Source organism: Pavona decussata, unplaced genomic scaffold (genome assembly GCF_977016875.1).
Source record: "Pavona decussata unplaced genomic scaffold, jaPavDecu1.1 SCAFFOLD_143, whole genome shotgun sequence".
Classification (NCBI taxonomy): domain Eukaryota; kingdom Metazoa; phylum Cnidaria; class Anthozoa; order Scleractinia; family Agariciidae; genus Pavona; species Pavona decussata.
In genome coordinates this window covers 1644599-1665479 of record NW_028145556.1, presented here as the reverse complement: position 1 = coordinate 1665479, position 20881 = coordinate 1644599, and the positions used below count along the sequence as shown (strand labels likewise).

At 40.8% G+C, this 20881-nt stretch overlaps 2 protein-coding genes across 3 annotated transcripts in view; one reads left to right on the top strand and one right to left on the bottom strand.

Moving 5' to 3' along the window:
• The window catches only part of LOC146466535 (dynein axonemal heavy chain 8-like), a 109027-nt gene that overhangs the window by 41983 nt on the left and 46163 nt on the right, over nt 1–20881 (bottom strand). The window contains exons 39-55 of the mRNA XM_085127027.1: nt 20538–20758; nt 19895–20058; nt 17962–18107; nt 17154–17355; nt 16080–16420; nt 15291–15398; nt 14694–14780; nt 14087–14151; nt 13551–13620; nt 12790–13004; nt 12388–12457; nt 11830–11944; nt 11459–11557; nt 11062–11162; nt 9504–9659; nt 8709–8783; nt 8176–8346 (exon numbers count right to left, since the gene is read on the bottom strand). Of these exons, the coding sequence (XP_084983153.1) occupies nt 8176–8346; nt 8709–8783; nt 9504–9659; nt 11062–11162; nt 11459–11557; nt 11830–11944; nt 12388–12457; nt 12790–13004; nt 13551–13620; nt 14087–14151; nt 14694–14780; nt 15291–15398; nt 16080–16420; nt 17154–17355; nt 17962–18107; nt 19895–20058; nt 20538–20758 (2406 nt within the window). The remainder of the gene's footprint in view (nt 1–8175; nt 8347–8708; nt 8784–9503; nt 9660–11061; nt 11163–11458; nt 11558–11829; nt 11945–12387; nt 12458–12789; nt 13005–13550; nt 13621–14086; nt 14152–14693; nt 14781–15290; nt 15399–16079; nt 16421–17153; nt 17356–17961; nt 18108–19894; nt 20059–20537; nt 20759–20881) is intronic.
• LOC146466537 (uncharacterized) lies at nt 10–7826 on the top strand. 2 transcript variants are annotated; one of them, XR_014868000.1, is made up of 2 exons: nt 10–7478; nt 7638–7826. XR_014868000.1 is itself a non-coding variant. In XM_085127318.1 (2 exons), exon 2 carries the CDS (start codon nt 881–883, stop codon nt 7019–7021), a length of 6141 nt encoding a protein of 2046 aa, XP_084983444.1. In that variant the 5' UTR covers nt 10–310; nt 470–880; the 3' UTR covers nt 7022–7826. The 2 variants fall into 2 exon arrangements, 1 of the variants encoding a protein (XP_084983444.1); XM_085127318.1 differs by having other exon boundaries at nt 10–310; nt 470–7826.

The window sequence follows — 20881 nt, the reverse complement described above, 5'->3', positions numbered from 1 at the left end:
CGTGTTAGCCCTGAAACGCCTTTTATCTATTTTGTTTTCCAGATGATTTAGTTGTTGCGATATTGTTTGATTACGTTAATATTTGCCTAAGTCACGCTCTCTGTTAGTCGTTGCGCAATTCATGTAGAGTCTAGTTACGTATTAAAATTAAGTTGGCTACTTTCTCAGATTACACGCTTATTAGGGTTTCAAAAGGTCACTTAGGTTAGTTGCTATCGAGAGATCGTTCGCTACGCTATCCTCGCTATCGGAAAAAGCTAGAGATCGCTACACAGCTACGCTACCAAACCTTGCCAGGAGCTCTACCAAAGTAAGCGATTTTAGTTATTCTATCTAAATGTTATTGATTATTGTCGTTATTTAGCTCAGTTTGATTCGATTAGGAATAGCTGTTCATTACACGTTGTAAGTTGTATCAGTTAGTAGATTATTGTTACATAAGGCTTTCTTTGTTGATTGCCTTTTTTAGTTCGAACCACAATACAGCGTAATCGCCAGAACTCAGCTACTTCGCTACTCAAGCAAGCTATTTCACTAGTAATAAAGTTATTGGCCGTGTGAAGAAAACCTTTGTGTGTTTGTGCGATTACTTGACCTTTGCTACCACGTGGAATCGAATTGAACTTTGTGCGTTTGGATGTAAGCTTCGGCAAGATAACCTGTGATCCTCTGAAGATCACATTCGTTCGAATTTGACGAGACTCTTTGGAGTTTGCTACCTGTTTGAATTTGAAACTCGTTATTCCAAGGCCATCTCCTTCAAAGACCTTAGAGCATATGAATCTTGACACTTAGCGACGGTGGAATGGTTAACGCAGTTGTTATGTAACACACAGTCACGTTGCAAAGCTCGCGCTCGGAAATTGGACACCGATCGATCATGGCTTCTAATTATGAAACTAACGTGGATGGAAATCAGCAAAATATTAGGACAAGAGAGCGAAATCGAACCCTAGATTGGGAAGGAATCGAATCAGAGAACCTACGGACGCTAAAACAATCAAGAGGTGCATTGAAAGGAAATATTACCAAGGCTCAAAACGATATTCAAGAACTCATGCATGACCTTTCAAACGTAGATCTGGTCAAACGGAAGTTCGAGGAATTGAAACAGATCGTTGACGACTTCAATAAGACTCACATCGCCTATCACGAAAAATTGACGAATGAGCACGACATAGCCGAGTCTAGCGAATATTTCAAGGCTGTGAATGAGTTGTTAGCAAAACTAGAGTGTGGCATAACAGACTGGATCAAATCTACAGAAACACCCTCGTCTCGAAGGCAATCACCTCCGACCCAGACGATTCCGGAAATTGACCCCGACGATTCTATCAGCAATGTTGGTTCTCGTCACAGTACGAAACTTACCCGCCTCTCGAAATCAAGTTCGGGCAGTTCGAAAGTGTCTCGGTCCAGTTCTCTTTCAGCCGCGAAAGCTCGAGCCGCTGCAAAACGTGCAACGTTAGAGGCGGAGGCTGCTAATCTGGAACGCCTACAAGCCATCCAACAGGAGGAGCTTAACTTGAAAATGAAAAGACAAGAATTGGAACTTCAAACTGAAATTGCGAAGGCTCATGCTGAGGAAAATGTTTACATCTTGGCAGAATCAAGTCAGGTGGGAAGTTATGCAGACTTCGACTTAAGCACCCGCACCCACAAGAAATCTTCGCTGATCCTGGCTCCAGATCTCCAGCGAAATCCAGTGCAAGAAAGATCAAACCTTCCACCTGCAGCCATGTCAGCTAAAACAGTAACTTTAAACCCAGCAGCTAAGAGTTGGATTCCTGAAGAGAATTTCCAAAGCGATCGAAAGCCCCCAAGGCCATCTGATATTCCTCACGTTTCAAGTTTCAAAGAATCTCCGGTTTACGTTCCAAGTATCAAAGAAGCCCAAGTTAAAGTGGAACCAGATGAATCAAAATATGGTAATCAAGCCCTGATTGGCTCCCTTACTCAAAGTCTTTTGGAAGCTCAGTACCAGCAAGATCGTCGAATGCAAGAGCTGATTTGTCGACAGCAGGAAAGTACCCTAGCTCTAACGCTGCCTCAACCTGAAGTACCGACATTTAATGGAAATCCTACGGAGTACTGGACATTTATACGGGCCTTCGAAAATCTCATCGAACGAAGAACTACAAGCGAGAGTGCTCGATTGTATTACTTGGTCCAGTATACCACTGGAGAGGTCCGCGAACTCGTGAAAAGCTGCCTCACGATGAAAGAAGACACTGGATACCAAAAAGCCCGTGATTTACTGAAATCGAGGTATGGCCAAAGTTATCGGATTGCCAGCGCATTCGTCGACAAGCTGGTTAAAGGACCTGCCATCAAGGCAGAAGATGGCGAGGCGCTAAGAAGATTCTCTATTCTTCTCACCAGTTGCAAAAATACACTTCAAGATATCGGCTACTTGAACAAAGTCGAAAATCCAGACACCATGAAAGCCATAGTCGGCAGGCTACCTTTCGGTCTTCGCCAGAAGTGGCGCGATGTTGCAGACAATATCACCGAGAATAAAGAAAGGGAAATCACTATTGGGGACCTCAGCAATTTTGTCACCTCAAAGGCCAGAGCAGCTACCCATGCTGTATTCGGTGACCTGCAAAGCCACCCGCCATCATCTACAGGAGGTGTTAAGCTAAAACAGAAACCTGCGCCGCGAAATGCATCGTCCTTCGTGACACAAACTGAGCCCAAGCGAATCAGCGTCGACCTGAGGAAACATCAGCTCCAAAATGACCGGAAATGCCCTCTCTGTGGTTTGAATCACTGGCTATCCCATTGCAGTGCCTTCAAAGAAAAATCCTTACGCGATAGGCTATCATTTGTTCGGTCAAAGGGTTTATGTGACAACTGTCTTGTTCATGGCCATATGGCGAGTTCCTGTCCGAAGCCAAGGTTCTGTAGAGTGACAGGGTGTACCGGGAATCATTCTAGCTTTCTACATCCCAGAAGTGTGGGCCAAGTCGCGAGTCCGAGTGCAGGAAACCTTGCGTCAACCGAGAACAAGCTACAAACGCAAGACAGCTCATCAGAAGCCTTAAATGGATACGTGAAAGGAAGAAGCGAAGAGGCGAGTAACAACCAAAGTAAAGTCTCTGCTATAACTGGCTTGGCAGTGGTCCCAGTGAAAGTAAAAGTACCAGGAGGCGACGACGTGGTCCAGACTTACGCATTCCTAGATAGCGGCTCCAACACTACCTTCTGCTCCGATGATCTTGCAAGACAACTAGGGTTGTCAGGCCAGCGAACAACGCTATCATTAACTACAATGGACAAGGAGAATAGTAAAACGGAAAGCCTTGTGGTAAGCTTGGAAGTGCTGGATCTAGAGGAAGAAAATCTCGTACAGCTTCCCATCGTCTTTACAAGACCGAAGCTGCCTGTATCAGTGGCAAACGCAGCTAATCAGCAAGATATTGATCGATGGCCACACCTCGCGGGTATCAGCATACCGAAGATTGAAGCAGACGTCGGCTTGCTAATTGGAAGCGATGCTCCTGAAGTACTGGAACCGAGAGAGATAAGACCGAGTCAAAATGGTGGACCGTACGCCTCAAGGACCGTGTTTGGATGGGTCGTAAATGGTCCTCTAGGCAGGACCCAAAGCTCTGCTACCCGTACCGCCAATTTCATCAGAACCGATGTCGAACTCTCTGAACAGTTTCGCAGCTACTGTAATATGGAATTTAACGACTCCATTCATGACCGTAAACATTCTCTTTCACAAAACGACAAGCGCGCCCTGCAAATAATGAATGAAACGGCCACACTCAAGAACGGTCATTATGAGATTGCGTTGCCGTGGAAAATCAACCCACCCTGTCTTGACAACAACAAGCCTGTTGCGCAACACCGACTGCGGCTATTACAGAAACGTTTGTCGAAGGATCAAGAACTGTTGAAGAAGTATAAAGAGTGCATGGAAGATCTTCTTCAAAAGGGTTATGCCAAGGAAGCGCCAGTATCTGAAACCGCGGGTAAGACCTGGTACCTTCCCCATCATGCAGTGTTCCATCCAGCCAAACCAGGAAAGGTGCGCGTAGTCTTCGACTGCTCAGCAAAGTATCGGGGAAGCTCGCTAAATGACCAGCTGTTACAGGGGCCGGACCTCACCAATTCCCTTATCGGTGTGTTGACGAGATTCCGTCAAGAAAACGTGGCTCTAATGTCAGACGTAGAAGCTATGTTTCATCAAGTTAACGTCAATCCTAATGACTGCAGCGCGTTACGTTTTCTGTGGTGGCCTAATGGCGACCTAAGCTTAGAGCCAGAAGAGTACATGATGACGGTGCACTTATTCGGGGGAGTGTCTTCTCCTAGCTGCGCTAACTACGCCTTGCAGAAAACCGCAGACGATAACAAAGGGAACTTCGCCGCAGAAATCGTGAGTTCAGTGAAACGGAATTTCTACGTCGACGACTGTCTGAAATCGGTGAAATCAGATGAAGATGCTATTCGCCATGTGAGGGACTTGACAGAACTACTCAAGAAAGGAGGCTTCCGGTTAACGAAATGGCTATCAAATTCCCGAACAGTTGTAGAGTCTGTTCCTGAATCAGAGCGAGCGATGTCAGTGAAAGACCTGGATTTTGACCACATTCCGATTGAAAGAGCACTTGGCGTGCACTGGTGTGTGAGTTCCGACACATTCAGATTCAAGGTCAACATTAAAGATCGCCCAGCTACCAGAAGGGGAATCCTCTCAGTGGTGAGTTCGATATATGACCCCCTTGGTTTCGTTGCTCCTTTCATCCTTCCTGCCAAGATACTTCTCCAAAACCTGTGTAAGAAGAAACTCGACTGGGACGACAAAATCTCTGACGAAGACCTCGAACGTTGGAAATCTTGGCTAGATGCGCTGCCGAAGCTCGAGCAGTTCTGCATTGACCGGTGCTTTAAGCCCTCTGACTTTGGAGAAGTTGTCTCATGCCAACTGCATTACTTCTCCGATGCATCTGAATTAGCATACGGCGCTGTGGCCTACCTCAGACTGGTTAACGCAAGTGGTGCAGTACATTGCTCCTTTGTCATTGGAAAATCCAGGTTGTCACCTTTGAAGACGGTTACCATTCCAAGAATGGAACTCTCCGCCGCTACGTTATCCACCAGATTGGATAGGATGATTCGAGAAGAGATCGAGTTGGCAATTGACGAATCATTTTACTGGACAGACAGTATGTGCGTACTTCGCTATATCGAGAATGAAGAGAAAAGGTTCCAGACGTTTGTAGCAAACAGAGTGGCTGCTATACGCGAGCAATCCCTACCAACTCAATGGAAGTATGTTGAAACAAAGCTCAACCCCGCTGACGATGCTTCGAGAGGATTAGCAGTTGACGCCATAGTAGATAGTAACCGCTGGACGAAGGGTCCGGATTTCCTTTGGCAAAGCGAAGAAATGTGGCCTGTGCGTCCTGTTGCCATGGATCCAGAAAAGGAACAACAGTGCTATTTAGAAGAGAAGAAGGCAACCTTTGTCTGTTTCGCTCGTGATGAGAGTGCCAGGGTCAGTGAAATTTTCGAGCGCTTTTCATCATGGCTTCAGCTGAAGAGAATTGTAGCCTGGATCATCAGGTACAAGAATGTGCTCCGAAATGCTGTTAAGAAGCGTAAGAAAGGAGAACCGTTGCAGTTTCTATGCGACAATAAAGCAAGCCCTTTGAGTATCAAGGAAATGGAAGATTCTGAGAGGGCAATTATCAAGGCAGTACAAATCCACAGCTTCCACGAAGAATTGATGTCTTTAAAAGGTGGCCACTCAGCAGTTAAGAAGTCAAGCAGAATCGCAAAGTTAGATCCAGTGCTCGTGGATGGAGTTATACGTGTCGGAGGTCGTCTCCAAAACTCGCCGATCAAGCAAGAGTCCAAACATCCCGTGATACTCCCTAAAGACCATCACATCTCTGCCCTCATCATACGTCACCATCACTTAGTCTGTGGTCACTGTGGCCCAGAGCACACGCTTTCATTGTTAAGGGAGAAGTACTGGATAACAAAGGCAAGAGTTTCCATTCGCCGCATCCTAAGTGCGTGCTTCGACTGCAGAAGAAGACAGGCGCCTGTAAATCAGCAGAAAATGGCCAGCCTGCCGGAAGACAGAGTGAACCCTGCGGGACCCCCATTCAGCTATGTTGGAGTGGACTGCTTCGGTCCCATAGAGGTGCGACGCGGAAGGAGCTTAGTTAAGAGATATGGCGTATTGTTCACGTGCTTGTCGATCCGTGCAATCCATATCGAAGTTGCGCACAGCTTGGACACGGATTCTTTTCTGGAAGCCTTAAGAAGGTTTATAGCAAGAAGAGGCCAGCCATTGTTGATGAGGTCCGACAACGGCGGGAATTTCGTTAAAGGGGAAAAGGAGCTACGTGAAGCAGTTTGCGAGTGGAACCAAGACAAGATCCACAATTTTTTACTGGCGAAGAACATCAAGTGGATTTTTAACCCACCAGCAGGTTCCCATCATGGAGGTGTGTGGGAGCGCTGTATTCGGACAGTGAAAAAGGTGATGAAAGCGCTCTGCAGAGAACAAACTCTAGACGATGAAGGCCTCCTGACGCTCATGTGCGAAGCAGAAGCGATTGTAAATGGCAGACCGATTACCAAGGTGTCGGATGATCCCAGGGATCCTGAAGCTCTCACGCCAAACCATCTTCTCTTGTTGAGATCGGGACCGACCCTTCCTCCAGGCGTCTTTGTAAAAGGCGACGTGTACTCGCGCCGACGATGGCGGCAGGTCCAATATCTAGCGGATGTGTTTTGGAGACGGTGGCTACGCGAGTATCTACCAGCACTGCAAGAACGACAGAAATGGGGAAGTGGGAGCCGGAATCTCATGGAAAACGATGTTGTTCTTGTTGTCGACGAAAGTGCCCCGCGAAGTTCGTGGCCACTGGGACGTATCGTTGAGGTGTACCCAAACAAGAGGGACGGCTTTGTGAGGAGCGTCAAGGTCAAGACGAGGTCCTCAGTCCTGGTGCGGCCGGTGGACAAGCTAGTGCTGTTGGAGGAGTCATGAACGTTTGTGCTATTCAAGTACTTAGAACATTGTTTTAGATTTAGTCACTTAAGTCGGACATTACTCGTTGTTACTGTTTTTGCGTTTCAAGCTGATTGAATTATCTTAGTTAAAGGCTTAAGCTTTGTACACCTTTAAAGGGGCCGGAATGTTAGCCCTGAAACGCCTTTTATCTATTTTGTTTTCCAGATGATTTAGTTGTTGCGATATTGTTTGATTACGTTAATATTTGCCTAAGTCACGCTCTCTGTTAGTCGTTGCGCAATTCATGTAGAGTCTAGTTACGTATTAAAATTAAGTTGGCTACTTTCTCAGATTACACGCTTATTAGGGTTTCAAAAGGTCACTTAGGTTAGTTGCTATCGAGAGATCGTTCGCTACGCTATCCTCGCTATCGGAAAAAGCTAGAGATCGCTACACAGCTACGCTACCAAACCTTGCCAGGAGCTCTACCAAAGTAAGCGATTTTAGTTATTCTATCTAAATGTTATTGATTATTGTCGTTATTTAGCTCAGTTTGATTCGATTAGGAATAGCTGTTCATTACACGTTGTAAGTTGTATCAGTTAGTAGATTATTGTTACATAAGGCTTTCTTTGTTGATTGCCTTTTTTAGTTCGAACCACAATACAGCGTAATCGCCAGAACTCAGCTACTTCGCTACTCAAGCAAGCTATTTCACTAGTAATAAAGTTATTGGCCGTGTGAAGAAAACCTTTGTGTGTTTGTGCGATTACTTGACCTTTGCTACCACGTGGAATCGAATTGAACTTTGTGCGTTTGGATGTAAGCTTCGGCAAGATAACCTGTGATCCTCTGAAGATCACACATATCTACTAGCCCGCTCACTGATGAGCTGCCGTCAATCATAATTATGGAGACAACTAACTGAGAGCAAAAGTACAGAAACCGACAAAACGGACCGAAATTAGCCAATCACAGCGTTTGAATGTGACCTTTGAACCTACTGAGTCACACATCCAAGTTTTCTAAGAGGGCCACTGAGCTGATTGACGGCAATAGAAAACGCAACGGTTGGTTGAATCTTGAACTTCAGAGTCCGCATGTTATTGAAAGGTGTAGTATAAAACGGAACGGAAAGCATCACACCGTGTTTTCATCGCCTGAAAAAGGTTCTGTATAAAGTCAGTCACCTGAAAGACTCTGGTGATGTCCCGAAGGTTGAACTGGTAATGACACCTGCCAGGGGTGGGTGATGGTCGTAGTACATCCTGCATGCTGCTCAACAGTGTACAAGATGCCATCACAATCTGCTCATGAAACTCCTGAGGCAGTCCCATCCCCTGATTCTGAGCCATGTTAGCCTGTACAAAGAGAAAACGTTTCAATAACCATTACAATCATTGTAATAGATGTAAAAAGCAATATACAATGATTTTACAATATATATAAATCTAAATTAAAAAAACTAAGAATCCCTCCATTAAGCACGACTCTTAAAAGCAGCCTTAAAATTAGCTAAAGTATTTACAGTTGTTAGAGATTGAGACTTCATTCCAAAGTCAAACGACTCTATATACAAATGACTGTTGGCCAGTAATTGTGAGTTTCCAATCGAGAGTTTGATTAAAATTCTGTAAAGCTAACCTCTACACCAAATGCGTCTCCAGAATACGCGAAAATGAGACAATAACCAAACAAATGAAACAAAACAGTTTGAACTCACCTCCAATATTGAAGTCACAACAGTAAAGAGTGAATCGGCTGTGGGAGCAGGTAAACGGAAGACAGCAAAGTGACGCTGAAGAAGGACATCATAATAATGAAACGTTAGTATTATTCACTCCACCTTTTCAAAACTTGCGCATTTTACAAGCTCTAACAGTAACATTTAAGGTGCTTACCAGTGATGACATTATTGTTTTTGAATTAATTCTTAGAGGAACGGAGTGCAATAGTCCAGCCCTTAGCAAGTAGGAAAAAAAAGTTTCATGTAATAGCTCATTGTTTTGTAGTCCTAACTGATTCACCTCGGATAATTATTCTAAAATCATTCATTACAATTCAAACTGAGAAAAACGAGAAATAGTTGAAGATGATGGGTCATCCAGGCTCATATTATGCGACAAAATCCAAACAACAGGACCAATGTATTCGAAAGTAAGCTATAAACTGTAAAATTGGCTCCATAAAATACACATTTTCCATCGCAATGTTACTAGTATTTTGACTTTTTAATCTCCTTCTCAATTTTTTTACTGCCTCGGAAAAACATTGGTCTGGCTACGGGCCTGAATATAGTACGCATACATAATACATATCCTGAGAGGAGCACTCGGATTTTTTTTTCCGAGTATGCCTATGTCAGTTACTGATTAATACATCACTCTCATATTTGTTTTATCGACTGTTTGTGTCACTCTCAGTTGTTCAGTCTGAGGTGGTCGCTGGATTATGTTGACCAGCCTTAAATCTAAACTTGATAAAAAGCACACATTACTTGTTGTACACAGAAGCTGACCTTCAATCTCTCAGGAATTTGTTGATGGCTCCCGCTGGTCAATGGATCTGACTGCATATTCATGGCTGATGTTACAACAACACCCTCCAACACACGACGGTCAAACGGCTTTTTGGTGTTAAACAGGACCTTTTCATCAAGGACTTGTCGCAGAAGCTAAGAAAAATATTTGATCAATGTTCACACATTAAGAAAAAATAATTATGTTATCAAGTTTGCTTGAGTGACTTTTGCTGGCAAGCACTTAATCCCCTGTTACCGTTTCTATTATTGACAGATTTTCAGTTAAGAAAAAGGCCTTATGAAATTTGTGAGGTTGGACTGTTTAACACATGTCTCACAATGTTGAAGGCTTATGAGACACTAAAACTCAAGGGTTATATTAAGTTCAAATGACCTTTTAACCATTTTCCCCTAATATCAAAGAACAAATTCTCTTATCTTGTCCCCATATTTTTCTTATAAAAGTACTGCGGAGACGTTATTAAAATATCACGAAAATTAAGCTTGGATGATCATAACCTTTATTCTCATGACCTCATGTTTGAATAAGCATTGGTGTTACAAGGAGAAATTTGATGCTGATCACTGTTAGGGCTTAAAGGGCTAAGGGCTTATTCTGGGGGAGACCTTCTTGTTGGGTGGCCTTATTATGAATTGGGTTTAATAAAACAGCTTGAACAAAACCTGCCTTATCAAAGGAGCATACAAACCTGTTGGATCGCTGTATCAAATACGTATTTGAGGGGATGGAAATCGTTTTATAAACTTCCAAAATATTTTTGTCTTAGTTAAACAAACAAGGCAGTGTTATATCCGGTCGCGTGATACGAAATTCACAACAGTTGAATATCCCTTTATTCAAAACAGCTACCGGTCAGCGGTCCTTCCGATACAGAGCTGTCAGTTTATGGAACAGCTAAGATAAAGATCTTTAACTTAGTAAAAATCATGAGGTTTTTAAGCGTAAACTTAAGCATATATTACTGGACACTTAGGTATTTATAGACTTTCGAATAGTAATTTTCTACCTTTTATGTATCGTTCTTATATGTATATATGTATTAATTTACCTTATTTTCATTTTAAACATGATGTATTGATCACCGAAAAGCCCCTCTGGGGAGTGTTCAATAAAGTATTATCTTATCTTATATACCTTGTAACGGCCTCTCAACCGTTTAGGCATTGCGTTACGCAACTAGACACATCACGTGTTATGACGTCTTTTCATACGGGACTGTTAAAGCTCCACGTGGAGCTGAGACGTCGCTGAACGTCTTGACTAGGTTTGAGCTTCGCTCAAAGCGACAGTAATTTCTCACGCAACCCGTGCAGATTAGAAGCCTTTCAGTCTTTGACGGTCTTGTATGCGGTTCAACAGTAGGACTAGCTCAAGCTGTACGTATGTTTGTTAATTTTCTGCCTTTCGGGGATCGCCTGATCTCAGCTATTGACTTAAAATAAACAGAACCGATACGGATTATGTTAGACTTTTGGCTTTTGTAATCGTCGTTTCCGCGCGCCCTTCTTCGAAAGGAAAGCGGTCGATACATACCTCATTCACCTCCTGCGTGCCAAACTCATCTGGCTGTGGAAGACTGAGGTCATCCATGAACATGTTGAGTATCTTTCCCTTCTTTGCTCCATACACGAAACCTAACAAGAAGCATACAAGAACACGACAGTTCACGATAGTTCAAACAGATCACAAAACGAACGCCTGAAAAGAAAAACAAATCTTTGGAATAAAAAACCATGTAAGGGCGTTCTACTAGGTTAAGAGTTTGGCAGTTTTAGCAAGCACCGATCTAGCTTTAAACAATTGAAATCATTGAGCAGCAGAAAGGTTATCTATATATATAAGGACATGATAGCCAAATCTGATTCAAAACGTTCATCCCAGGACAATATTGGCATTCAAGTAAGTTAGTTAGCTTACAAGGTTATCTTACCTTGCCTATGATAAACGTTGTGCTCAACAAACTGCTGCAATGAAGCAGCTCCTGACGTGCCTGAGTAGACATAACGTTTCACAATCTGGTTCTTGTCCTCTGGAAAACAGTATTTAAATGACAACATTTAACATGTTAACATATTTAAAGTAATAATTAATCCTAAGTTTTACATGTTAACATATTTACAGGAATAATTAATCCTAAGTTTTGGATAAAAATCGTAATGTGTGGCCATTCAAATGGAGACTCTTCAGCAGTATTTTTCAGCTGTCCTTTTAACTTGAAATACTTTTCAAGCATAAATTTGAGGATTTTTCCGTGTTTCGATTTGTGAACTCTTGACAGAAAGCAAAAACAACACTCATCACCTTGTTTGTCCAGAAAGTCATTGATGAGGGACGTTTTGCCACAGCCTGCTGGCCCAGTAAGTAAAATATTTCTGCCAGAAGCACTGGCTAGCTCCATGAACTGACGAGTACGAATCTAAACAAGAATAAATGTAAAAATTACGTAAGTGTTTATCTTGAAATGTCACTAAATTCTTCACCTTATTAAATTTTGAGGTATCACTATTCTGTGATTTCTGAAATGAATGACTTAACGTCTATGTAGATAGAGCGGTTTCCAATTGAGTGTCGTAAAATCAAAACCAAAGTAATTACTCTGGCCAATCGCAACAGATGTAAACAACACAACGAGCCAATCAGAATTTGAAGCAAAAACATGTAACTGGCGCCAAGCGCGGGAAAACGCGTGCGGCCAAAACACGATTGGTTTTGGTTTGGATTCCCATTGGTTGAGAAAGTGGCGCGAGTTTAGTTAACCAACCAGAGAACGAAGTAATGCAAAACCAAATCAAATGCAAAATTACTTATTCGACACTCAATAAAAACCGTTCTAACTTTTAATTATTGTTGTTCACTTACTGTGTCAATAGTGTCCACAAACACTTCTCCAAGAAGATCTGCAGCATCAAAGTAACTTACTTCTGGAACCCTGAACAAAATTAAATTGATCAACATACAGCTGGGAAAATAATAAAATGATTATCGATCACTCATATCTTAGAGCACGTTTCAATGAAACCAAAGACTCCAGTTATGCCAGACGTTAAATGACAATTAAACCACGTTTATAGGGATCTGCCTCTAATACGGTCAGCTGGGTCAAGTACTTCCCGTTTGTGAGGCAGTTGTTTCAACATTCTTCAACTATCAGAAAACAAGCTTGAAAGCTAACACCTCAAGAAGTTGAAGGACAGCCTCCTTCTCTTGTAAGGCATTTCCTACGCCACTATCCACAAAACTCTGAAACTGAACTATACCAACCTTGACTGCCAAGGATCCCACTCGCCAGACTCATCAACATAATAATCAAAAACAGAGATTTCTTGATCATAGTCTGGCAGTGCAGTGGTTAGAGACAGAAGAAGTTCACTGAACTTCTTTCTGTCTGGTTCATCTAACAGTCCTCCAAATGACCAGATCAAAGAGAAGAGGTACAACCTCTCAATGTGAAGCTCACCGCCAATGTCAGTGTTGCCCTAAAAGGAGAATGGTTAAAGAATGAAATATAATAAACAAAGTTAGATGCAATTAAACTGGTCAGCGGCTCAAGCCTTCTCCACAGGCTCACATGGATCTTCGCAGGCACGTTAATAAAAATTGTAGCGTTCTTAAGTGGCTGCATCTTCAACCAACTGGCTGGCTCCCAGTAGACGCCCCTGGACATCCCAGAGCCCAACCTACATACTGCGATGCAGTTGTTAATGACAATAGTAAAGTACATAAGTAAGCACAGCAATAAACGTGTTTACGAAATCTGAAGTGGCACATACAGCTTGCAAAGCTGAATGCCCTGTGATCAATATTCAGGTTGCATTTTGCACCCCATTTGTTTAAAACAGGCTACAAATAATGCAAAGAAGAAAACAACACGGCAGAACAGACGTTAAAGATGCTAAGTAAAAACAAAACAAACAAAAACAAGTAAGAAGCCAAGGTTGTTGTATTAGATAATGATAAAACATTAGTTAAATCATGTTTTTAAGGTTAAAGGTTAGTCTAACAAGCATTAGGTCAAAGCTTACCTCTATTAAAGCCTTCAACATTGCGAGGCATGTGTTAAACAGTCCAACCTCGCAAATTTTCATAAATGGTCTATGTAAATAAAAACAAAACCAAGAACGCTGAAACTAAATAGTGTTAAGTTACTGGGCCACACTTTTGCTATTCCTAACGAGTGACTAATGTTCAAAGCTTAATTTTATGTATAAAACAGTACTTTCTAGTTGTGTTCCTTGTCTCTGGTAGCTTGCAAAATACTTTGTTTATATTTTTGGCAGTGAAAGAGGTAAAGTATCAAAAACATAGTAATTGTAAATGCTAGAGGTGCTAAAGAGATAAACAAAACATACCTTCTCCCGTCCAAAACTAACACTAACAATTTAAAGCGTTCTCTCAATCATAAAAGTTAATGGACCCTCTTTCTCAGATAATATTTAAGTGCAGAGAATCAACTAAGGAGTTATGATGAGCCAAAAAACACTGGTGTCTTCAAATCTTCCTTTACCAGGTTTATATGTATGTCCTGAAACCGCATAATATAGATACAAATATCGCAAACCTTGCTTCATATTGAACAAACTGTGAGATGACATCCACTGTCTTGTTGAAAGCTCTTTGCAAACACTGAGGAGGAAGGAACAAAAACATGAATGCTGTTTGTTGTTGTTGTTGTTGTTGTCGCTGCTGTTTATTAGCCTTTAACTTCACTCGATAAATTTTAAAGCTAAACAGCTTGTGGGGTTAAGTATAAAATAAGTAATAGTATAATATAATAATAAGTGGACGTAGGTGAATCTGTATTGTTACGATTCTCCACTGAAAAATAATCACTTATTGAAACTAGGAACACAACTTACTATGAATAGCAAAATCAAATTCATTTGGGGCCTTTGCACATGAACAAATAAGCAAAATACAGTTCACCCAGAACCGCCACAACTACATTCTTTTAGAGCAGTTCTTGGTTTAACCAGGAATAGAAAAAAATGATGTTTTCTTGGGAAAATGACTGATATTGTGTGTATCAATTGTTTTTCCTAAACAGGAACAAGATCAGCCAGTAAGGTAAACCCAAAGGAATGTCCCACATCCAAGCTGTACGTAATATTTCATGAAGTTGTCAAGGTTTGCCATCATAAAGTTCAAAAACATATAAAACTACTTACATGGCTTTCTTGGGGAGACCTGTTTGCCAGCCACGCTTCTGCCAGGGGTCTCCATCCCAACACACTCTCGTCCATATAAACCACACCCTAAAACCACATATAGGAACATCACATAACTACAAACACAGCCTACCTAATATTTAACAATTATTCCACGAGCGCGCGTTGGATATGAGATGATAGATAGCCAACAAGCAAGAAATGCGTAGATTGATAGGCAATGAGGCGCATATCCAACAAGTGCGAATAGAATTATTTTATAAAATCAACCAAGAAACATGACTAGATCTTGTTGATTTCACTTTGCAAAAAGTACCAAAAGCCGCTATTTCTTTACTTTTTAAGTCTCTCAAGGACAACAAAGAAATGTATAGAAGCAAAAGCTCTTTTCCATCACCTGTAACGCAGCTACATCCCCTACACTAACAAAAGGATGTTTTCGTTTTGTGACCATAACCTTGCCGTCAAAATTAATATTTATTTTGGAAATTGTGTGACATCTCAATTTAACCATACAAATAATCCATTTTGCAGTAGGTTCACACCATTTGAAAACTACAAGATTATTATATTCTTTAAATTAGGTCCACTACTTACACATCGAGAAACAGTAGAAGGTGAAGCATTTGTCAAGTCATCAGTCTCAAACAGCAGTTTAACATGCTCTGACAGATACAGCCTTTCGCCATTCAACAAGTTCAGATACTGAAAAAAAAATGCCATGTACTTAGGAAAATCTAGACATTATAGTCAAAATAATTTAAGCAATGTAATAACATTGCTAACTTCAAAATGATTTTCTAAATAAGAAAAAAGCTTTTAAGTTAGTGAAACATGTTTCATTAGACTTCTGTTGCTGTCAAATCATTATGATGCAGATTTTCCCTAGGCACTGTGGATGATAGAAGTCAAAACATATCGCATCGCAAGCTTATCCTTAATATGCCAGAGAGTTATAGCAAAGAATGTGATTCTACTACAAAAAGATATACTCATATCAAAAATGCTCTTCAAGTGAAGAATATGTTCACATTATGTTGTCATTTTTTCCCCTCCTTTCTCTTTGTTAAGTGATTATAGGCAACAATTCTGACATACCGAGGGTAGAAACAATAGATAAGATCAATGTGTTCAGTTTTTTAACCGATGGTAAAGTAGGACCTTTCAGGTATTTCAGTATTGCTTCAAATGGTCCAACTTTTCATACGCCACATGCTTACAAAAGGGATTACTGTCTTGTGCAAGTCAAACCTACAACACTTACTTAATATTGTTGTAATGTCTCAAAATCCTATTACAAGAGTAGCAATCATTTCTTTTTTTTTCTTCCTGAACATAATGCATGCAGGACAGGCTACTAAAAATGCTTTATGCAACAATCACTACCTGTCCTTTGTCCAAGGCGCTGCTGAGAAATTCAGCCCATCCACGATGTAATGGTGCATCCAGACAGATCCAAGTTGTCATCTTATGGACACTATGTTCCTTATTAGCCTTCCTGAAGTATGCCGTAAAAATGCCATCTTCAAAATCAGAAGATGCATTCACTTTGCCAAACATAAGGGCAGGATCTGACACTCCCAATGGGTTTATTCTTTGTAACTTGTGAGAATGCATCTGAGAGCCAGTGTTTTTGTGTTTAATGAGGGAGCATTCGCTTAGAGTTTCAACAAGTCCTGAGATACAGGAGGACTTGCCTGTGCCAGGTGATCCAGCTACGATGATCCCTGAAAAGTGGAACAAAATGGAAGAAATAATATTACAAGTCAGAGTTGTTTTTGCTAGAGTCAAAATTGTCAGCTAAAGTCATGAAAGGTGTCAGTCATCGTGGCTTAAAATGATAGCTCAAATTAAGCGTTTATCTCACGAATGTGTCACGTGGATGGGAATCGAGATATTTCGACCGCTATACCGCTGGTCTTCATGGGGCGATGAATGAATAAATTGTTAGTTAGTTTCCAAATATTGTGTAGTTACCAGAACGACCATGAGCTGTCCCTGTTACGCAAAAGGAGTGCATAGAGATTTATATATTTAAATGCATAAGAAATCCGTATGACTTTGTTCAAGAAACCAAGGTCATGAGTATCGCGACTACTACCGCTTTGCAGGATTTTGTTTGTCAAAATCACACTAAAATTGTCGCACATAAATAAAACACTTCTAGAATGCCAGGAACAAGTAATCAAGTGGATATCAAGGGGAGAAGGCTTAACAAACCATAACTAAATTTCTCACAGTTTCTGCAAGACACAAAGGGACTTGAAGAGGTTAACCTAGCCTGATGATATGAAGCCCAAGTCAACTATTGGTATCTTTAATGCACCATTGTGGTATCTTTTAACAAAATTGGCTTCCCGAATTTAAAAAAGTCTGACGCACTGTCTTATAATATCATACACGACTGAATTACATAATGAAGTGGATAAAATACTTGTTAACTTTAGAGCTAAACATTACCTCGGTGAACCTTTGAAAGTGTCCACAATTGGTGTATTTTTGCAATCCAAGGTTGATGAGGAACGAAACCTTTCTCTCTTGTGTGCGTCAGGAGGACGCTCTCAAAATCTTGAGCTACTTTGGTAATGTGATATGCTGGGGCAGGTGGTTTGGGTAAACTGTACAACACATCCCGTAGAACCATGTTAAATATGTTAAGCTCCTAAATCCAAAAAATGGAAAAAAAACATACGTCAGTTGCTCCATGTCCATAGAAACTCTGCAGAGAAAAATAATGCCCAGGACCCTCGCCCCAAAACAAAACTGGAAACAATTTTGTTGAAAACTTATATCTGCGGAAAACTTTCATTATTGCTACCGTGAAGAAACACACCTAAATAAATAAATAAATAAATAAATAAATAAATAAATAAATAAATAAATAAATAAAATAAATGAGTGTATTTGATTGTCTAAGTATTTAGTGCTGTAGCGCTAATTGGGGATACTATAAATCAGTGAAATAAATATACAAACTGAACATAACATTTGTTAAAAATCCCAACTCGTGGGAGGCAAACCAGTTGGCTATTTACAAAGTGTGGCCTTTGGATTTGAAAATAGGGCTACCGTGAAACAAATCCAAGTGGTGGACTCGAACTCAGGGCCTCCAGATTACGAATACGGAGCCCTAACCACTAGGCAATGCTGCCTCTCCCCTAAATGTGTTAATAGTAAGAAGCATCTCCTGGCACTGGATTACTAACCTTACAATGTTGCAGTGCCTTATAACATAAAAATAAATAAATAAATAACAAGTGAGCTGTACCTCAGGTGAAAGCCGTGGACCGATACATTCTTGTAGTGATTGTAACACTAAAGAGTGTTCCAGTCTGGCAGCAGAGGATAAGGCTGATGGAGTAGTTGGCTTCTTATCTTTTTGCCCAAACTGACTTCCTCTGTCCTTTCCAGCACCTACAATGCAAAACGCCAACCATATTTAAAATATCTTATTCCAGAAAATTAAAACAAAGCCATAACTAGGTCTACACAAGCAAGTTTTGTAGGCTTCTTTATAGTTGGTTTACTGATAACTCTACCATATGGTGTTGTGAGGTCCTAAATTACAAGCTAGCCAATTACCTTCAAAATTACGCAAAATCTGGGTAATACATTACAAGCTAGCCAATTACCTCGAAAATTACGCAAAATCTGGGTACTACATTACAAACTAGCCAATTACCTCGAAAATTACGCAAAATCTGGGTACTACATTACAAGCTAGCCAATTACCTTGAAAATTACGCAAAATCTGGGTACTACATTACAAGCTAGCCAATTACCTTGAAAATTACGCAAAATCTGGGTACTACAGTACAAACTAGCCAATTACCTTGAAAATTACGCAAAATCTGGGTACTACATTACAAGCTAGCCAATTACCTTCAAAATTACGCAAAATCTGGGTACTGCATTACAAGCTAGCCAATTACCTTGAAAATTACGCAAAATCTGGGTACTGCATTACAAGCTAGCCAATTACCTCGAAAATTACGCAAAATCTGGGTACTACATTACAAGCTAGCCTATTACCTTGAGAATTACGCAACCAACTTTAAAACCAAGTTTGAAAGGTCAACATAGGCGAACTTCAGAATTTCAGAGTCAAGATTTGTTCAACTAGGAGCTATTTTCAAGTCAACAAAACCGTTTGAATCATTTTCTCCAACTGAAAATTAATATTCCCTCGAGTGTTCTCGTACAGTAAATACTTTAAACGGGTGGTTTTACTTAACTTTGCAACACTACAACGAGGTCACGTTATCTGAAAACGACGGGAAATTGTGGAATAGTTGAGTCTCTCTATATTTTGGAATCATAATCAAAACCAAATTGGGAGAACAAACAAGCCCATGAATGTCATGACATGCACGGTGCACCAATCAAATTTTTGCTGCGAAATTCTGATTTTATTCTGCATTGTCTTTGTATTTGTCAGAACTCGCGGGCTACACCGGTAAGTGTGTAAACGGAATGCATCAATTTCAAGGATAAGTTTTATCCTAGTCATTCGAATTGTTTCAAAATAGCACGTACCATTTTCCATTTTCTGGGTGGTTATTTGTCAAGATTTAGCAGCATCATCCCTTCAAAATGACGCATTTGATTTACAGACTGGCCAGCCAGACCAGCAGACACTTTTTTTCCTGCTGCCTCTCCTAAAGTAGATACTCTTGTTCATTTCTCCTCGTAAATCAGGTACTGTTTAACTTTTGCAGCCCTCCAGAATACTAACACTCATCTTATACTCTGCATCAAACACAATTACTTCTACATGATGTGAATGGTGTGATGAGTGCGAACAAGTGTAAACTGGGGTGCTTACCATTTACGCAAACCACCCGGATTGAAATTTTCGGCATAAATACAAAATGATTTAGCTTGTCTTAACAGAAGATGGATAACATGCAAAATGTATGAATATCAGCTGTTAATCCCAGATCGAGCAATAAAAATGCATCACTTTGACCAGAAGCCCATAATTTCAGAAGTACTCCAAATAGAATGATGCGTACCAAAATGATTTTCCAACTGGAATTTCCGGGTTTGCCATGTAAATGGTAAGCACCCCTGTACTCAACTGTCCAGATTGTGTACCACAGAAAATTACATATAGAATAACTCTTACGAGATACCTTATCCATCTCACCATTGTGTTGTAAACTGGTGCTCTACAACGTTGCAACCACCTAACTGCTTACCAAATTGTGTGGATACAGACTGGGTGCTAGAGGGTCTTGCCGAATCAGCTGGAACAGCACTCAGTTTGTTTCCCATGGGTCCTTGAGAGGAACGTTTGTGTCCAGCATGTTGAATAACACCAATGAAAGAGGACAAACTAAAGTTGTGGTGACTCTTGCCGCTTCTGTTAAGACAAGAACAACAGTATGCATTTCAACAACTTGTTCGATAAAGGATTCAGGGTTTAGTTGTTCACTGTGCATGATGAAAGCGACCTGGGGTTTCAGTTTGTGTGCACTTTGTTTCCAGTTTAACTACAGGCCAGTTGTTAAAAGCCCAATTAACCTAATCCTGGGTTGACATGAAATTTGAATTCAAGTTTAATTGTCAATAAAGAAAGATTCTTCAAAAAGATTGTTGCCCCTCAGATCTGAGTTAGACTTTTCTTTACCAATAGATTAAAATTAGGATTTTAAGCCTCGTGGGAATTTTGTGAAGCAAGCAAGCAATAGTCTAGAGGGGACCCTAAATGACCCCAAAAAATATCAATGGGTTGCCAAATGATTATTTTAAGCCATTTCACAAATCCTAACTTGGCCATTACATAATGGGTGCACACTGTCTTATGTATTAGGCTTACTAGTTGCACTTTACTGTACTTACAGCTGTTCCTTACAGATGTCCCCAACAAGTTTAAGACGATCTGCCAAAATCTTAGGTGACTTGAAACCCTGCCCTGCACAGTGAGCCCTCAGGATTAAGGATGTGTCTGGCATTACCATGGCAACAGAACGGAACAAGGCTCTCACTTCAGGAGGGAGCTCAAAGTTGTGTCCATTGGAACAAATTGTGAGAAAAATGGAAAAGTTTGGTTTCACAATGACCTGTAAGGTAAAACAGTCTAGTGTTAGGAAATGACAAGAGGTAAACCTTTCTAAAGAAAATAATCAGTATAGGTAAATATGGCGGCTTGGTTTGATTCAGTGCCAGTTTTACTATAATTCTCT

What these genes read in the sequence shown, in the direction of transcription:
- LOC146466537 (XM_085127318.1), top strand. Translation starts at nt 881, where the DNA reads ATGGCTTCTAATTATGAAACTAACGTGGATGGAAATCAGCAAAATATT.